This window comes from Thamnophis sirtalis, unplaced genomic scaffold (assembly GCF_051295495.1).
Source record: "Thamnophis sirtalis isolate CommonGarterSnake01/CBP01778 unplaced genomic scaffold, rThaSir2_p1.2 scaffold_1, whole genome shotgun sequence".
NCBI lineage: Eukaryota > Metazoa > Chordata > Lepidosauria > Squamata > Natricidae > Thamnophis > Thamnophis sirtalis.
Window position 1 is genome coordinate 91,908,458 of NW_028261381.1, and position 20,146 is coordinate 91,928,603.

The 20,146-nt window shown below is 35.1% G+C and overlaps 1 protein-coding gene across 2 annotated transcripts in view; it reads right to left on the reverse strand.

Moving 5' to 3' along the window:
- LUZP2 (leucine zipper protein 2) overlaps positions 1–20,146 on the reverse strand; it is a 377,051-nt gene that overhangs the window by 44,543 nt on the left and 312,362 nt on the right. Inside the window, exons 8-10 of one of the 2 annotated variants that reach the window (XM_087718962.1) lie at positions 18,285–18,323; positions 17,762–17,836; positions 16,637–16,801 (exon numbers count right to left, since the gene is read on the reverse strand). In XM_087718962.1, the coding sequence (XP_087575088.1) occupies positions 16,637–16,801; positions 17,762–17,836; positions 18,285–18,323 (279 nt within the window). The remainder of the gene's footprint in view (positions 1–16,636; positions 16,802–17,761; positions 17,837–18,284; positions 18,324–20,146) is intronic. The other variant, XM_087718968.1, reaches the window with a different exon arrangement.

A 20,146-nucleotide genomic window follows, 5' to 3' on the forward strand; every position in this document is an offset into this window, starting at 1 on the left:
TAAGAGTTAGGAGGCATAGAAGTTTAATTTACTACTACTACTACTACTTCTACTACTACTACTACTACTACTACTACTACTACTGCTACTGCTACTGCTACTGCTACTGCTACTGCTACTGCTACTGCTACTGCTACTGTTGTTGTTGTTGTTGTTGTTGTTGTTGCATGGTTAATCTTTGGTGAGATTCACAACCTTTGGGGCTGGTTGGTAGCTCAACAGCTCGAGTCCTACCAAGGAACCTAGGAACTGTTAAGGTAACGTTGAAGGATAGAAGCTGTTCCAAGTAGGGTGGTTTTTTGTAGAATCGGAATGTTCAAGTCTGATAAATTTAAAATTTCCAAATAGTGAGGTAGTCCTTTGGATATTGCTCCAAGGGCTCCAATTACAATCAGGACAACAGACAATTTCTTTTTCCACAGTCACTTAACTTCAATTTGCAAGTCCCGGTACTTTGTGATTTTTTTCTTGCTGTTTATATTCAATTTGTGCATCTCCAGGTATTACAATGTCAATAAACCATACTTTTTTCTTTTCTTTCAACTATTGTTATGTCAGGTGTGTTGTGTGCCAAGTGCCTGTCAGTCTGGATTCTGAAGTCCCACAAGATCTTGATTTTCTCATTCTCTAAAACCTTCTGAACCTGATGTTCCCAGTGGTTTTTGCTGTACTCAAATCCAAACTTTTGGCACAATTTCCAGTGAATGATCTTAGCAATGCGATCATGGCATTATAGGTAGTCAGTTTGTGAAATTTTGCTGCACCCACTGATCAAGTGGTCGACTGCCTCATCTTTCTCATTACAGAGGCGACATTTGCCGTTGGTGGTAACATGTTGAATTTTTGCCTTCATGTAGTTTGTGGCTAAGGCTTGTTCTTGACCTGCCAAAATAAAGCCTTCTGTTTCTTTTTTCAGTGCTCCTGATCTTAACCAGTTCGAAGTTAGCTTTTGGTCAGCTTTGCCTTCAATACTTTTCAAGTATTGGCTAGCTTTGTTTTTCCAATTTTCAGCTTGTTTCTCAACTACTTCTTTCTTATATTCAGGTTTTGACTTAGTTGTTTTAAAAAGCCTCCTTTATTTACTTCCTTAATCATTTACTTCCTTAATCATTTACTTCCTTCACTTTTCTGGATGTAATCATTCAAGCTGTGTTTTTCTTCTTCCACAGTCTGTTTTACTTATAAGATTCCTCAACCACCCTCTGCTCTTGGTAGATATAATCGGTCAACATCACTTTTAGGGTGCAAAGAATGATTCATTGTCATAAGCTTCCTTGTTTTTCTGTCCAAATTATCCAACTCCATCTGGATCCAGTCAATTATTCCTGCAGAGTATCGAATCACAGGTATAGCCCAGGTATTTATGGCTTTTATGATGTTTCATCCACTCAATTTGGATTTTAATATCTTGTGAATTCGTCGAATGTACTTGACTGAAGTTAATTCCTTGACTTTATTATGCATTAAGTCAGAGGCCTCTAAAATCCCCAAATACTTGTAGCCTTCTTCTGGCTTTACTGCCTTTATCATTTGTTCATTCTCAAGTTCTATTCCATCATCTTCTATGACCTTGCCTGCTTTGGTTGCCATTGTTGCACATTTGTCAATTCCAAACTGCATATGTCTTGGCTAAATTCTTTTGTGCTTTCAATTAATAAATTCAGTTCAGCTTTTGTTTTACCAAACAGCTTCAAATCATCCATGTACACCAAGAGCAAAATTTTCAGCCCTTTCTTTGCAAGTTCGTATCCATAGTTCATCTTCTTCAAAATGATTGTCAGTAGTAGAACTGAGAGTATAAAAAGTAAGGGTGAAAGGGGATCACCCTGGAAAATGCCTCATTTAATTTCAACTTCACCCAGTAGCTATAAGCTTCATTAGCTATAAGCTTCATTTTCCAGAGGTTCATTGAAGTTTCCATGAATTTTGGTATGTTGCTGCTGATGTCAAAGATTTTCAGGCATTTCCTGCCGAAATGAGTAAATTGACATTTGAAATTAGAGAGCAAGAGGATGAACAATTTTATAAGATATGGGACTTGTTTTATCAATGGCTAAGGGGAAAAAAAACAAAATTTTGGAAATGAAAAATGATACACTCATGCCCTAATTGGAAAAAGTAAATGATGATATAATTATGCTGTGAAATAATTCAATAATGATATAAGGAAGTACTAATATAAGGTCTGGTGATATAATGTATAAGGTATAAGGTTAAGAATTTATTATAATGATATTTCGCTGCTGATAAGGCAATTCTAGTAGGGGAACAAATGAAAACTGGTATATATAGGCAGCAATGCCTTGTTGAACAATGAAGGAATAAGATCTCTGTTTGAAGGTATGAAATGCAAGATTAACCATGAATAGAAGTATATTCTCTGGGGGAAAACAATGCTAATGTTAACTGAATATATATGGTAGAAGGAAAATGAGACCTTTAGTTACATTAGAGGAAATATCTGAGATGGTAAACATTATTTGAAGATGTAGATGTTAAAACAACCGTAATCAAACGACATGCTGCATGTGATGATGGTTTTTTTTGTTTTTTGTTTTTTTTGTTTTGTTTTGTTTTGTTTTGTTTTCCCTCTCCTTCTTGGACCTTTTTTTGTCCTTTTTGGCCTTCCCCCCCTTCCCCCACCCCTTTTTCCCCCCTTTCCTTCCTGGACCTTTTTTTTGTCCTTTTTGTCCTCCCCCCCTTCCCCCACCCTTTTTTTTCTCTTCCTCTCTCCCTTGTTTTATTTTGTTGTCTTTTGTTTTTTAAACCCTAGCTTATTGTGGTGCTTATTAAATATACAATAGAGAGATACGGGATGTATAAACTTAGTAGGGATGCACCTGTGATTAAACGACATATTGTATGTGAAGATGGGTTTTCCCTCCCCCCCCTTGTTTTCTCTCCATCCTCTCCCTTTCCCATTGTTGTCCATGTAACAAAAAATAAAAATAATTTATAAAAAAAAAAAAAAAAGATTTTCAGGCATTTCTTGACTCAGCTATGGGGAACTGAATCAAATGCTTTCTTATAGTCTATCCAAGCAGTGACCAGTTTGGTTTGTCTTTTCTTTGAATTCTTTAGGATTAGTTTGTCAATCAGCAGTTGGTCCTTTGTTTCTCTTGAATTTTTGCAGCATCCTTTCTGTTCTACAGGAAGCAAGTTATTTCTTTCCAAGTATCCATAAATCTGGTTTGCAATGATACTAGTAAGGAGCTTATATGTAGTTGGCAAACAGGTGATTGGCCTATAATTTCTAGGATCATTTTTTTTTCTTTTTCTTTATCTTTTTTGGATCAAAAATGTCCTTCCAGTTGTCATCCATTCATCATTTTCAGGTGTTTTTAAGATCTGGTTCATTTGGGCTGCCAATATTGTGTGCACACTTGTAAGTGCCTTTAACCAGAAGCCATGTAACTCATCTGGTCCAGGTGTACTCCAGTTCTTCACTTTTCTTGACTGTCTTTGCACCATTTCTTTTCTTATTTTCACATCTTCCATTTTATGCACTTTAGTAGAATCCTCAATCTGTTTGATCCATTTTGCATTTCTGTTGTGCTTCTTGTTGTTTTCCCACAAATTCTTCCAGAATTTCAGGGTTTTCGCTTTATCAGGCTTTTCATTTGTTGTTAATCCATCTCTACTTTCTAAGCTCTTTTAAAACTGGTGCTGATTTGCTCTGAACTGTGAGTTTTCCTTGAATTCAGTTACTCGGTTTTCATATCTTTTAATCTTTTCAGCAATGGCAACAACCCTCTGCTTCAGCTCTTCAATTACTATCGCAATCTCTTTATTCTCCAAATTGTATCTTTCTTACAGGCTTCTTTTGACCTGCTTGTTCTTTAGCTAACCTTGCCTTGGGTTCTTCAAGTTGCTCAAGTCTCTGCGAAATTTTTTGATCTTCAATTCCAACTGAATTTTCCATTAGGTTCCTCTTCCTGCCTCTTTGGTTCTTTTGTATTTTGTATTTTCAAACCCAATTCTTTGGTGGTTATGAAGGCTGCTGCATATATCAGCTCGGTTGTTTCAGCTAATGTAGTGGTTTGAATGGTTTGCACAGTCTCATTGACTTTTTTAGTACATTTCTTAATTCTTTCCGGTTCACTTGGTTCAGCTTTGGCAAACGTGTTCTTTCAGCACCTTCCATTTGATGCTTTATTTTCTCAGCTAATTGAGCAATATCTGTTGGTGTTTGTTCTTCAGTGCTTCCTTGTTCTTTATCTTCATCTATTTCAGCATCCTTTCCCTCCCTTTCTTACTCAGTTTGCTTTTGAGACTGCAAATCTTTCTTGATGTTACTCTTCTTTATTGGTATACTCAGACCATTAGTTGCTTTCTCTTTGATTCTTATTAATTCTGCTGTAGTGAAAAATTTGTGGCTTAGAATTACACGTCGTTGGTCCATTAACCTTTCATTTATTAAATTTCATTTCATTTATTAAATTTATAGGCCGCCCAATCCCGGAGGACTCCGGGCGGCTTACAATGAAAGAAGAAAAAAAGAAAAGCAAAATAATAAAAAAAAATGTTCACTGACATCACAGTCTGTGTGGTTCACCGTCCAAATCTGATACATTCGTTTTTGAAATCCACGTTTTGCTGGCTCAGACTGATAGTAAGCTTTCATAATAGAGATGTTTTCTTTCCTAGTCCAGATTTTTCACTTTTTCACTTTTTCTTCCAGTAGCTTCTCAGCTCCATGCCCTGGTTGTCTAGCAGAGGGAGCTGAGTCCTGTCGCTCATTTTGCACAGATTGCCCAGGAGCCATAGTATCCAATGGAACCCTTGTTAATCCACGGTTCAGCTGGCATAAATTTCATATTTTTTGTATTCACCATATTTGAATGGGTTGTGGGGCAAATTTTGTCTAGCCCTTCACCTACGACCTGTCTGATATGGCTATACCTGTTCAGCATATCCCTTAGGATCATTAGAGCATGCAAGCCCCTCCACCACGACAAGGTAAAGCTCCTCAGAGGGGAGCTATTATTATCATTATTATTATTATTATTGTTGTTGTTATTGTTATACATTTTATTATATACTTTATTTATTAAACATGAAACTCAGTCAATTGAACATTCAAAAACACATCACAAACATCATTGACTAGTGATAATGGTTGATACAGGTTGCTGCCAGCATCTTAGGTATCAACCAAGTACCTTTTAAAGATCTACAATGTTCCAAGTAGTGCAGTTTTTTACAGTTCCACTGGTATTATTGCAGGAAGCTGCAATTTCTTGTTTTATAAAATTCTTGGACATTGTACCAAGTACCCCGATGATAATGGGTATTGTTGTTGTTGTTGTTGTTGTTAGTAATAGTAGTAGTAGAAGATTTTTTTTGTCTATCAAAGAGAATTGTTACTGAAGAATGAAGGAGACTAAGAACTTTTTCTTGTCTTCTGCCCCCAAAAACCAAACAAACCCAACACCCCTATAATCATCTCTTAATTTGTTTTCTGAGGTCAGCTGAATAGATCCAGGATGGACAGGGGGTTTGATTTGAACATTTCTCAAATCCCCCATTCTTCGAAGTCATGGACTAGACTTGATTTACTGCTTTATTTAAGAAGCAGCTCTCACCATGCTTCTTTACTAGAAAGATGTCTGACTCCAACTCTTGTGTGACATTCCTGTTTGTTGAAGAAACCTTGAACTTCTGGGCTGGCTGACAATTCTGACCTGGCTTTCGGAAACCAGGACTTAACTTTGGACAATTCGTCTACATGCTCTATTTCAAAGCAAACTCTGCAGAAAAGCGTCTGCTTTTGTTTACATTTTTTGTTCCTTGTTAACTCTTCAGCCTTGAAGTAAAACTGATAATCTTCAAAGCAACTGTATTTGAATGTGTGTGATGGAAGCCTGAAGCAGGATACTCAATTGTCACCCCTCTACTTTCTTTCCATTTTGACTGAATGCTCTGGGGAAAAAAAGAAAACCCATAATCCTAAAGATGGAGCATGTCAGTTTTGTGTTCTTTTTTCTCCCTCTCTCCCTAACATACAAGTATGCCAAAGTAAATTCTTACCCATTCCCAGCAGGGACCAAATAAGCAAATGTTACGAAAGAGAAAGTGGGATGCTTGTGTTCAGAGAGCACAAAAGAGAACTCCCTGGCACCAAGGACACAAACTCTCTAATTCTTGTAGAGAAGCCCATATGGTGAAATGTATTATTTTAGAAAACACTGTGTGAAAAGAAGCTCCCCCCCCCGCTGCATAAACATTTTTTATTTAAAAATAAAAAGAAGGAATCCCCAATCTTTATCTTACACTTAGAGCCAGTCACTCTTTCTTTGCCTTAGGAAGGAGGAACTTGCAAACAACCTCCAAAAATTTTGCCAGGAAAATTACAAAGACATTTCAAGAAGTCAAAAGGGCATACGTTTCCTTATACATGAATGCATGCATACATGCACACATACTGTCCATCTCAGTGCAATTTCTAACAACATTTATGTCTACCTGTATACATCTATATTTTTATTCATACACACCTAAAGAAATACTGTTAATGTACACATTATGTATAATGTGTTATATTAATGTATTATGTGTTAATGTAACACATAATAATTCAAAAATGTTGCCTTGATTAGTTCCTAGAATCTTCTGCAAGAGTAATAGTCTTTGTAGGATTTGAAATAAAAACAGCTGGGTTACATTGTCACAATTTTTGTGATTTTTTTACAAAGTAGGTAGAAGCCTTGCTGCCTTTCGGCAATGCATATAAACACAATGTTCCCTCAATAAATATAGCACAACTCAGGAAAACTGATCGGAGGATATGATTTTAGTAAAACAGAATAAGACTCATGTTGCATTCATGAAGTCTGTCAAGAACCGCACAGTCATGAAAAATGAACACAGGAAACATTTTATAAAGCAAGGTCATTTCAGCTGTCAAACTCAGGATGTCAACTAGTCCAAAATTTGAAATGGAAAGTCTAACTTGCTCATGCTTGACCTGTCTAAGTCTTAATCAGTTTGGTCCTGGGCTGTCAAACTGCTGCCCATGGAGTATCACTGCATCTCCTTCTTTTCTTTCCCTGATAGCACAATAACCAGTAGACAAGGTTTGTAACTCAGTTGCTTCTGAAAATATTGAAATGACTGAAAAATTCTCTGTGGTTGGCAGTCATATCACTTTCCTGGCTTCCTCGGTTCTTACTAGGAATATCAGTCCTAGGAATTATGTAATTCAGGGCTTGTTATGTAGAGTAACATCCCAGAAACAAAGGATCCTTGAATATTTATGCCTTACATTACTTATATGTGTAATAATCAATATCAATACATGGAATTATGCAAGCTAACCAACAGGAAATCAATATAGATTTTTAAGAACAGGCACTCTATCATCCGTTTCCTTGGATCATTTTGCATGCTAACTACTGTATTTTGCATCAATTTAAAATATGCTAGCCCCAAGTTCAAAGCATTATACTAAGCAAAACAGGCTGTAACATCAGATATAAATGTATTAAAATATGCCTGACCATAGCTGCCATCTACAAATCCAGTAACTAGTAAGGTTGAAGCAACCAGACTAATCTTTCAAGCAGAAGACAGCCTAAGATGCACTGAAATTCTGAATTTTAATTTCCTATTTACTAATAGTACCACTATCTTACTTGCATTTTATTTTACCTTGTTTTATCTTTTTTTCCAATACTGTTATTAAACTGATCACTTCCTTACAATTGGTTGGTGAAGAGCAATAGAACTAGAAATAATTAGAATACTAATGATTCCCCATTCCAAAGCCTGATATGATAGACAAGAAATATTCAATGAGACATCAAAGATTAGCAGCCTAGATGAATTAGAGGCACTCCAGTAAAATTATCTGGATATAGCCTGGCAAAAAGAACTAAAACCACTTTAAAATAATGAGCCAAGTTTTAATTTTGCCAAGCAGTCAACATTGGCAATGTTGTAAGATTTAGAAAAATCAGTTTGTCCCATCCAATATCTCTGATATGCTACCCAGATCAAGAGGCCTGGAAAAGATTATGAAGAAGGTGCAACCTTTCAGTTTCAGATACATTCAAATGAAATTAATTTTGTGAATCCATTTTAACCAGGCTTGACCAAAGCCGTATTCCATAGAAAGCCTGGTTAAAATGGATTCACAAAATTAATTTCATTTGAATGTATCTGAAACTGAAAGGTTGCACCTTCTTCATAATCTTTTCCAGGCCTCTTGATCTGAAATATAGTTTCTTTAATGCAGTTATTTAGGTATTGGGACCACATTCTTTCCAAATTGATCACTACTCTTAATCATGAAGCCAATCCCATCATGGCCAATTGAATTTGCCAGAAGTGATAAGAATCAGGTATGCTAGTTGTGGTTCTCATCACACAAATCCTCAAGAGCTCCACATCCTCAAGATTTATAAGCTGAAAAGAAACAAAGGGAATGGGACTAGTAGTTGCTAATGTATATCTCTATTACCTGCACAGCTATGGATTTTAACTAGAAACAGTACCAGCCAACTTTGTCTGCAAAATTGTTTGCACAGAATAATGCTATTTGTTTCAGACTGTTCTTCTTTCCTTCTTAGAATGAATCAACCTTGGATGACTCTAGCACTATGGAAGTGAAATGCACCTTGAGATGGCCCCACTGCATAAGCAATCTGAAGTCAGTTGACATAGCTTGGTTGCTATGCTTGATCTTCACTAGAGGCTCTCTTATACAGGAGTTGCCAAAGCTAGATGAGAAACTTTGTGAAATACTATAATGAAGCCATATATGGCATTTATTTTTGCCCATTATCAGTGTGCAAATTTTATTTTGCAGTCCTGAAAGTTCACACTCATTAATTCTTTTCTGTACTATATGCTTCAATGGATTCTGTTCGTGTTTGAAGTTGAACAGTTGTTGATAGTTATAGATCAAGTTTTTCTGCCCTGGGAACCAACTTAGCTTACAACTTAATTCTCTTAATTCTCACATCAACTATCCAGACTGTCTCTGTATCCAACAGCAAGCAACAGCAAGCAAACTCCCAGGCAAATTCTGGAAACAATATGGATCCAACAGATGCCCAGAAAAGACCGTTTTATCCATTTTCCAGCTTTGCAAGGTTTATCTTACTGTCAGGCAAAAAATGACCAGGGAGTCTTTTGACTGGGACAAGGTCACAGTCCATGCATAGGGACAAGTTAGAAACTTGGAAAATTCACAGTTATAATGAATAATATAAAATCCTGCATTGTCTGTTTAGTCTGGACCTTAAACCCAGGACAAAGTACCAGGGTAATCCAATGCCACAATTGAGTTCCCACAATCATTGTGGACTATTGACTGGAACATATGGTCAGCAAGATGGAATACAACAGATTATTCCTATGCCCTCCAATGGTAGCCTACTATACCACAGAGAAGTTTGTTAATAAAAAGTTTGGGAGTAATGAATCTCTTTCTTTCTATTAGTCAGGTATCTGACTGAATCCAGAGCAGTGCTTTCACTGAAGATTGTATCCTGACTAAAATGCTTTACTAACAATTGACTTTTGCTTTGTTTTTAAATAACTGGCTGCTTTGTTAGCTCTATGTTTTATATTGAACTGTAGTATAATGATTTCTTTAGAAAAGTCCATTTGTTCCACAATACTGCCTTTCTCCTTCTGCTCATTGTTCTTGATGTTATATTATTGCCTAAAAGCTATACATTTGCATGTAACAAAGATACAGTACAAACAAAATACTTTTGAAAGGAGACATTTCAAAGACAAGTATTTAAGTCTATACATTCATCCATAAATTGTTTTAGCATATGTTGTTTACTCACAGATATATTCTGTTCACATTCTCCATTCTTTTGCCATTACTTTTAATCACACTAATATGTTGATTAAAGTAAGTTTTTAATTTTCATGTCTTTGTAAGCAAACTCAATTATGAACCAATGCAAAATTTGGATAGTAATTCCAATAAACACTTTGATCTGAAAGATATGATCAAATCAATTTACACTGGATTTTAGTTTCTTCAGTATTTCTCTTTTAAAAACAAACTTGATATGGACTGCTGCTCAAAGATGGGAAAGTAAAGAAAATCCCAGTGGGCACATTTAAATCCTTCAACATAATATAAACAGGCTTTTGTGCATTTACAAACCGTTTCTGTGTTTGGCTGTTTCCATTAACCCTTCAGAACCTGACATTCTAAGCATGAAGTTATATGAAGTAATACAGAACCATGACCTCAATTTGGGTTAATACTGTTGGATCATAACAATTTAATTAATTTCTTTTAACATGTTTTTTTGTCTCTAGGATCTGTAAGAAGATATGCTATTAAATTGTTGAATGTGTTTATTATGAAGATTTTGAAATCAATTTGTGAAGTTCATCGTTCTGTTGACACCTCAGAATCTCATCTGTGTTCTCATTTATGCAAATGAATAGCTATAAAAAAGTAAAGTGAGAAACTTGTGCAGTAGAATCAAAAATAGAAAGAAAGAAAATAAGAAAAAAGCTTCCTATTTTTATTGAGGGAAAGTGTTTAAACAAACCAACCAACCAACAAACAAATACATCTGTTGATTTCAGAAGATGTTAGAAGTTGACTATTTAAGATACCTAAGCAAGATATGGGAAAAGATTAAAAATGATTCCTTGTTGGTCAAGGAAAAGCATTATATGATCAATTTCTACAAAAGATCTGTTCACAACTGGAGCATTAAAAAAAGTCACACTGATGGATTCATACCTACACTATGATGAAATTATGATGGGTTTTGGAGAAGTACTTGATGAATATGAAGGTCAACACCAGCTAAAGAACTGTCAGCTGTGATTTCCCATAGTTGTTAATAATAATTATCATCATCATCATCACCACAAGCTGAAATGAAATATCTTAAGATAGCAAATATTAACTACTCATCCTAATGTTAACAGAAAGCCTTATTAAAACTTCAAGAAATAGTTTTCATTTATATTTTACTTTACATTATCCTCTTTGTGGTAATTTTTGAAGGTCAGGGTTACACACACACACACACACACACACACACAAATACTGGGCAACTTGGCTTATTATATTAGCTTTCCACTGATTATTAGAAAACGTAAAGTTTCTGCTAAGAAACTTGCCGTAACTCTTCATGACTTTCAAGAACATCCTCATGTATAATATCTTGCAGTAGATATTATAATATCAGTGACTATGAGAATTGATTCATGTTCCAGAAAATAATATATTTGGTCTTCCTGGCCACAGGTACCCCCTGGCCTCTTCTTTTAAATGCAAGCAGAAGAACTTTTTAGTATAAAGGAATTTTTAATCCAAAAGTTGTACATGGATCTTTTAAGACTTTATTAAAGTACTCATCCTGAATAGCTTTATTAAGCTGAGTAGCTTTATTAAACGTATATTTTTGAAACAAAGATGATTAAAACCATAGGAAGATTTCCAGAAGTTAGAACATGACCTATATTAGAAATTAGAACATGAATTATATACTTTACTGCATCTTTGTTTATAAAGCAAGTAGATAATGAATGATTAATTTAAAATTTCCAGGCACTCAGTTAAAGTGATTCACTGAGTATTTTGTTAAATACGAAGGAAAATTTCCCATTCAATGACTCAGTACTGAAGGCAGTTCTTGTATTTAATCCTTTAGGGAAAGGAAATCTGAGCTACACATTGGTAGATTATCTTCTGGAATCATTTCCTACTATATGATCTAGAGTAAACAAAATTATATGGTATTCACGTTTAATAGATTTACTTGTCAGCTGCTTTAAGAAAGTAAATTTGGTATCAATATTGGCATTAGCTATCATTAGCTATCGAGCAATCATTGTTTACATAATTTTTCATTTGTGAAATATGTGTTATTCTTTTCAAATAGTAATGCTTTCTGTGAAAGAGCCTCCAGAATAATTACTAAAACAAATAACTAAAAAGAATTGAATCAAGGTGCTCTTTAGGGAAATCAAAGAATGACATGCTGATGCTGAACTGTATGCAAAATGCACAGATATTTGAAACAGTCTGTGATGACTTCAAAAAACTATTTTTAAACAATGCTTAAACTATTGAATGGCAACTAAATTAAACAAATCCACCCAACAAATTCACCCAGCAAAATGAGATTCATATAGAATCTTGCAGGGGGAAAAAAAGGAAGCCTTTAAAAGTTAAGGAGAACAAGTTCTGTTTTAGCCTTATTAGTCCTCACCCAATGTTTGATGTACTTGTTTGGACTCAGGACATTCTGTTCTCACAGGCCAATCTCTGGTTCAGCCTCCGACAGATAGTCTAGTTCTGTGGCATCTATCTCTGGAAATGGAGCCAGATGGTATGATGGGGGCAGGCAGGAGCAAAACATGTTGCATAGTGTACAACTCACAGTTCTTTGAAAGAAAAATGTGTTTGTTTTTAATCCTGACTTGTTGGCACATATATATTTGTCTTGTTAATATTTATTATAAACAGGAAAAAAAATAGACAGCAACTCTAATTTAACAAAACAAAAAGCAAAAACCTCAGGGGCGCTGTTTGATAGATAAATTGCTAGATTTGCTTTCAGAATTATTTTTTCTAAGTTTCAGTTTTGTTTATATATACAGAATAAATAAATGATATACATTCTATGTAAATTCAATCCATCAATCTATCTCAGAACAATATTCTGCTAAAAGTTTATCTCTGAATTGAAGTGTACCATATGTCTACAGCAGGTGTGGATTCCTATCTGCGTTGGTACCAGTTCGCTGGGTGCGCATGCGCAGTTCACTGCAAATTGATCTGCACATGTGCAAAGACCATGAAATACTAATAAAAAAACATGGTGGCAACAGCAGCGGAGGCCAAGGAACTGGTTCGGGGGCATGGCCAGCCTGGGTCGCTGCCAGTTCTGTGACTCATTACCACTACCGGTTTTCCCGAAATGGTGAGAACCGGTACGAACCCACCTCTGCTCTACAGGGACAAAAATGCATCTTAACAGCAATTCCTTGTCATGAATGGTATAACTGTTAGATGTGAGAAACCTTCATGACAGAGTTTCATAGCAATAGCTTGGAAATATTGCCTAAAATATTTTTTTTAAGAAAAAAAGATGTTTCACTAAGGACTGTTATATGGAAGTAAAAAAAAAGAAACATATTAAGGGAATTTGAGTTTTGTACTTTATATGAGAGAATTTCCCACTCAAATCATTAAATTTATATTGTCTTTTCTTTACAGAAGAATATTCAGAACAAAAGGTCAGCATATGAATTTAAATTAGGATATTATGATAAATGAAATGATCAGCAACAGTTCCATTTTTAGCAAACAAAAATGATTTATTTGAAAAATAGATTGTAATTTCAAAAACAGAGATTATTGCCAGATCTTCCAAAGGTAATGACAGTAGAGCAGATCAATTGTTTAGCAGTAGTAAGGATTGAACAACACTGATTGTATAGATTAATGATTAGAGACATTGCTTCATTCATGTTTTTCCTGTGTTTTCTTTAATTCTCATTTAGTTGCTTGCTATTTAGCTGCTTTTCTCCCAAAATGTAAAACTGCCACAATAGTATCAATTCAACAGTACCATCTCTTTATTTATCCCCCTCTGCCCCAAAAACCCTTTACAACAGTAGTACCATCTTTAATTTCCCATATTTTAATGATATTCTAAAGACATCATTATGAAGCTCTTTGTCTAGAGTTTTTTCAGATTTTTTAAAAAAGAAGTATAAACAGGAAAGTTTCAAAAGGATGGAAAAATGTGTAATAATAAAGCAATAGCACTCCAAAACAATAAGAAAGTTCATAACTACTAACAAAAGGTCTTCTAAAACTTTTTCTTCTTTTTCTCTCTCTACCCCCCCTGCCTATTTGCATTTTTAATTTGTTGGAGGCTAACTCCTTTCTATTTTTTAAAATTAATTGTGCATGCAATCAATATTCTGAGAACAAGTTAGAAAGATTCCTTTTCAAAAAGATAGAAAAAGATTATTGGAAATGTCCATGTACATATAGGAGAACTGCATTAAATGATTTAAAAAAACAGATTTTCCATTTCTACACACTCCGTCATTAAAAGCTATTGATATTTTAAATTTAAAAAAACAGGTTTGTCATGAACATTTAACGAAATAAAATATAATGTGAATCTGTCCTTTTTAAGTAGCTTCGTTTATCATTTTAACTACTTGTTTCAGACTGCTCTCTATGTTGTTGATATGTAATTCTTACTAAATTGAAAGTACTATAACTAATACAATCTTTCATTTCAGATGACAACTACTGATCTAGTCAGCCAAATTCTTTTGCAAGAAACAGTGTGTTTATTATCTACAATGTTTGGAGCAGTTGTGGATATTCCAACACTGGAGGTTTTGAAGAAGAGATTGGACAACCATTTGTTTGAAATAATATAAATTTCCTGCCTGAGAAGGATTCGGACTAGAACAGGGGTCCTAACCTTTCAGACCTCAGGGACCACTAAATTCATCATTTTAAATCCCGCGGACTACTAATATGATCTGACTAATGACTGGGTGGGCGGGCGTGGTCATGTGGTCATGTGACTGGATGGGCATGGCCAACTCAATGTTAATCATATCAAGGGATGCCTCTCCAGTTTCTACTCTCTCCTCAACTCCCCAACCAGGCTCCTTAGCTCCCCAACAGGAAACAGTTGTTGGAGCTAAGCAGCCACCATGAGAAAGAGTTGACAAAACAGATGGCTCTGTTCAAATTGGATCTGATTGAGAAGCAGGCTCAGCAAAAGCACCTTACTGAGGACTATGAACATAGGCTTTCCAAGCAGAGGGAAGACTTGCGGGAGTGCAAGGCCAGATACTGGTGCCTGGAGGTTCAGCAGGCTAAGATGGTCAGCCAGTTCCAGGCCCTGATGCTGTCCCACTGGAACAAGGCCCTCCAACTCTTTGCCACCAATGACACTTCCCTCCAGCCTTCGACCGAAGCCCAGTACCAGGAGGCTGAAACATACCCCAAGTCAGAATTCTGCCCTGCTATGATCCACACAAAGGGACCTGAAGAAGGAGACTCTCCGTAGCAATACAAGTGTTCATTTTATATATCCGGCCCGGGGTCCGTAATTTGAGGACCCCTAATTTAGTGCAATATAAAAAATGCAAATATTTTTTTCTGTGGAGCACCAAAATTTTCTCACACCAGTAGTCCATAGACCACCAGTTGGTGACCAACCTCTGGAATAGAAGACCTCTAAGGTTGCTTGCAACCTGTTATTCTGTTAACTATTTCATAAAATCAAATCAGGAATTGGTTATCTTTTTATTTTTAATGCTAACTAATATTAGACATATAAATAACTGTTCCATTCCTTTAGTTTAATCTTTTTGGCATTTTTTTTTGTCTAAAATGAATTGAAATGTGTACTTTTAAAAATATGGTGGTGACTGTTATAAATGTAATACTTGTGAATCTTGCTACTTTTGATAAGCAGCAACTAGATTGGCTTGTCTTGCAGATAGCATTATTTCAAAGAGTTTTTCATCCAATTTATACCTTATGGTCTTTTTCAGTATCGTAATATAGTATAATAGTTCGATAATATAATTTGGTTGTGATGAGTATAATTTAAACTTGGATCATTACTCACCATGAACAAGTACTACAATAGCAGGTTTCAAGAATTGTGACTATGGGTAATATATATTTACAATAAGATGTCTACGAACAAAGCAGCAAATTCATGACCCATTTTCCCCAGATATATTCATGACATGGCCTAGCGTCAGCAATATCTCACAAGCAATCATATTTCTCAGTGAAAGATATTGAAGGAACATGTTATGAATTACAATCTATTTATTGATTATTCTGAACCCTGGAGAGAAAGTTTACAATGGTGTTTCAGAAATGTTGCCTAAGGAGACATTTTGAAATGTATCTTGGAGACATTGTTGAGGTTGGACATTGCTTAAAAGGGGAAAAAATTTCTGAAGAACAATTTTGGCAAAGAAACAAAAGATAGTACCAATTGCATTAGATACCTTGGGTGAAATCCCCAAACATCTGGAATGTCACTTGAAAATAACTGGTAAATAATTGGTAAAATTACTATCAATCAATTGCAAAAAACATCTTTTCTTGGACAGACTTACATTTAATGTAAGTACATTTAATAAAATAAATAAAATTTACAATGCAATCTGTCAATACATTGGACAAACTAATAGGAGAATAAATTCACGCATCGCAGAACACAAGAATGCAGTCAGAAAAGAAGAAAACTTTCTCCTTTTTCCAGCAGCTTAAACCAACAGGACATGAAATTGATTTTGAAAGAACCAAATTAATCTCCAAAACTGAATACTTCAACAAGAGAACATACACACACACACACACACACACACACACACACACACACACACACACACACACACACACACACACACACACACACACACACACATATATATATATATATATATATATATATATATATATATATATCAGACAATAAATAGTTCAAATCCTATGTAAACAGGCAAACAAAACTCAGTGACAATAAAGATAGTTTTAGTACTGCCTTGAAAATTTCTCTTGTTTTAATAAAGTTTTAGACCGACTTTGGTAGAATATTGAGAGAAACTTTCATTAAAAAAAAGCAAAACCAGATACCTTGGTGTTTGTCACTTGAAATGGAGCTTTTGAACCATTTGTAAAAGATGATGTCTGTCTCTCAACTGATCTTGAAGGGATTATATTGGCAGTAGGAGACTGATTGTGCAAAACGGATGAGAGGCATAGCTGTACAGTCTCCTTCAGAGCTTTCAGCTGTGATTCCTGGGGGGAAATGTCACAGGATTATAAGGAATAATTTACTCAGGCTTTAACAAAATCCTAATTTCAACCAAAACAACTTCACCAAGCAAATGACCAGATTCAAAGTAGGAAGAATAGATAAAAAAATACATTGTTCCTCACTTCAGCTCCCCAGGGACAACTCCTTGGGAAGGCAAAGGCATGGTATGACAACTGTTGCAAACAACATTGAATTAGCTAGACTAATGGTCAGACAAAATTGTGGAACTAACTCATCACACTGAACCATAATATGGTTAGTTTGCTTTTGTCTTAGCATGTGATTTGAAAGGCACAATTGATAAGTTAGTGTTCAGTGTTGGCCTCCTCAGGGTGCCGTCGGCCGGACAGTGTCGGCTAGTGACCCCCAGGGGAGACCCTTCTCTGTGGGAGCGCCTTCCCTCTGGAATGAGCTGCCCCCTGAACTTCGTATAATCCCCGACCTCGGATCCTTCCGACATGCCCTAAAATGTTGGCTTTTCCAGCAAGCCAGCCTGGCCTGAACAAAACAAATCAAATTATTGATTACTGTTAATTTTAATTTTAATTCTTTTTAAAAAAAATGTGTCATTGTCAATTCTTACTGGGTTTGTTTGGGTTATTCTATTTAATTTTTTTAACTGTTGTATTATGTGTTTCTTTTAATGTTGTACGCTGCCCTGAGTCCTTGGGAGAAGGGCGGCATATAAATCTAATAAACCTAAACCAGTGTGAATAAGCTCATGGTATCTTTTTCAACACTGCATAGGTGAAAGAAATAATGGCTTAGTGGGATGTCAGGACTCAACATGGTGGCTTTCACTTTTCAAAAGAAACACTAATTACATGCAAAATCAAAATTATGGTTATGTTTTTACAAGAATAAAAAAATTAGTTCTAAATTAGGGTGCCCAAAAGCTGCCTATTAATAACGCTTGTGGATATGCTCAGAAGACAGCTTACTTTGTCAAGAGCTGCTTTTTCCAATTCTTCCTTTGCAATTGCTAGTTTTTGTTCCAAGTCTGTAAGCTGCTGTGCCTGTGGGAAATAAAAAAGAAAATTAGCTAGTATAAATTATGAACCAATTTTTCACCCACTAAACTCATCTAACATATCTGGAAGAAGAATAAGGTAACTAAAATAGATCAAACACTGGGGAAAAAATCTTGACAATGTAATAGTTTCTTTAGGGAATATCAGAGAGTGTAGAGGATAGTCATAAAAAGGAAGAATTTAAAATCCCTTTCTGGGGACTATTTTATTATCAATTTCAATGGGCCAAACATATTCCATCTTGTTTTTAAATATTTAGAAATTTCATCGAAACACATATGTGGCAATTCTTGCATAACTTTGGATAATTGGAAGGCATTTTATTCATTAAAGAAGACTACAATTCACATACATGTGAAAAGACAACTTTTCTTCATTTTTTTAAAACAAAATAAAAGAACTGAAATAACATATTGAAAAGTGTTTGCTTAACTTTTTCCATTTGTTGCATCATGAATCTTCCCATTTTATTCTTGTCCATGTATTGAAATTTTGCAGGAGAAAACCAATTAGGAGTCATAATTTGAAAAAGGAAAAAAATAAAGAATTACTGTTGCTTTTCTTTCTCGAATACCCCTTCTCAGATTGTAAGAGGTATGCTAATTATTTAATAACTTTTTCTTCACCCCATAAATTTTGGTCTTTGCTAGACAGTGATTTCATTTTTCATAATCAGCTGCTTTGAATACTTTGCAATATTTCCCATTATCCTCTGAGCATGAAACAATTGCTATTTCAGTTGGCCAGTCATTTTATAAAAGATTTATGTGGACACATTATGTTTCAAATGGGTTGTGGAAAATATGCCCTTTGGGGCAAAACTGATAGTACAACATTCTGTCCACTGATATCAATGCAACATTGCTCAGTATGGAATGAAATTGCACATGATTGAGCATGCAAAAAAATAATAATAATCCAGATTATATAAGAGAGGATCCTGCATAATTGGCAACTTCTAACATTAGTGAATCAATCTCTAATGCATGGTGGTCATTAGCATCAATACAGCCATTCCTTATAGTGGTAAAGAGAGTAATGTTTGAGCTTAGTGTCATTGGGACTAGAAACCTATACTTTGAAATTGGTTACCTATTAATCCAGCAACATGATCACTTGGGTCATCTACAGTCCATTCATTTTAACTACCATATATGAAAGAAAATCTGGGTAATATATTTTTTTAAAAAATAAATATGACTACCAAGTGATTGGCAGATAATTGCTTTCCCCCCCAAATTTAAATAATTTCATAGTTATATCTAATGTTTATGTAAAAGAAGTGGGAAAAGTATAATGGACAGATGGTTATGTTGACTATAAGAAATTTTTATACAGCACTGGACATTTTTAGCATATGAATTGCTTTGCAAGGTTTTATCTCACAAGTCATAAAGGACATTGCATTTAGGGCTCTTCACTAAACATTGCCAAACAAGCAATTACTAGAGTCCGTTGCTAATTTTTCCCAAAGTTGCCACCATCCAGATGTCTGACTTTCATATTTCCTTTAGAAAATTATAGGAAGAGACAGTTTCATCCTTTACATTTTAATGTGCCATTATGATAAACCAGTAGATAGAAGAAAAAACTGAAATGGCTTACCTTCTATCACAAATTAACAAAACATTCAAAGCAAAATAAATATAAAACTAATTTTGAATCCTTCTACAGATATGGAAAGTAAATTAAAACAGTTAAGGGGAAATTAAATTTTTGAGCAATAGTGCAAAACTCTTAAGGGATGCTTCATTTAATGAAAATTTGTGCATAGTACCTCTTGATAGCTACTGTATAAAGCAATATGATTCCCTGGCCAGTTTTTAAAACAAAGTGAAGTTAACACTTTTCTTCACCTTGTGTCACTCTGAGCCTGTCATCCAGTTTTTCTAGCAGCTAGGAGAACTGGTCAGATGTAAAGTACTTTGTTGAGGAGAATTGTATCACATCCTTGACTGAACAAGAGGAACTGCACTGCAGTTGTGTCCTCCAGGTCCTTGTTTTGGTAAAACTCAGCTGCTTAGTACAGGTCTAGAGACCTAGGTCCCAAAGAATTAACCAGACTCACATGATGGCTCCTCTCAAACCATGAAAGGCTGGACTAACTTGACTAAAGTTTAACTTTGTGGAATTTTCTGAATAGTTCAGTTGGTAGGTTTCAGAAATGAAAATCAGAATGAAGTGTCAAGTCAATATTCCTATAGGAACTAAAATGAGGGGATGTTGCTTTTAAAATTAAACAAGGGGGATTTTGCAGAATATTTAGAAGAAAATGAAACATGAATAACTTCTGAA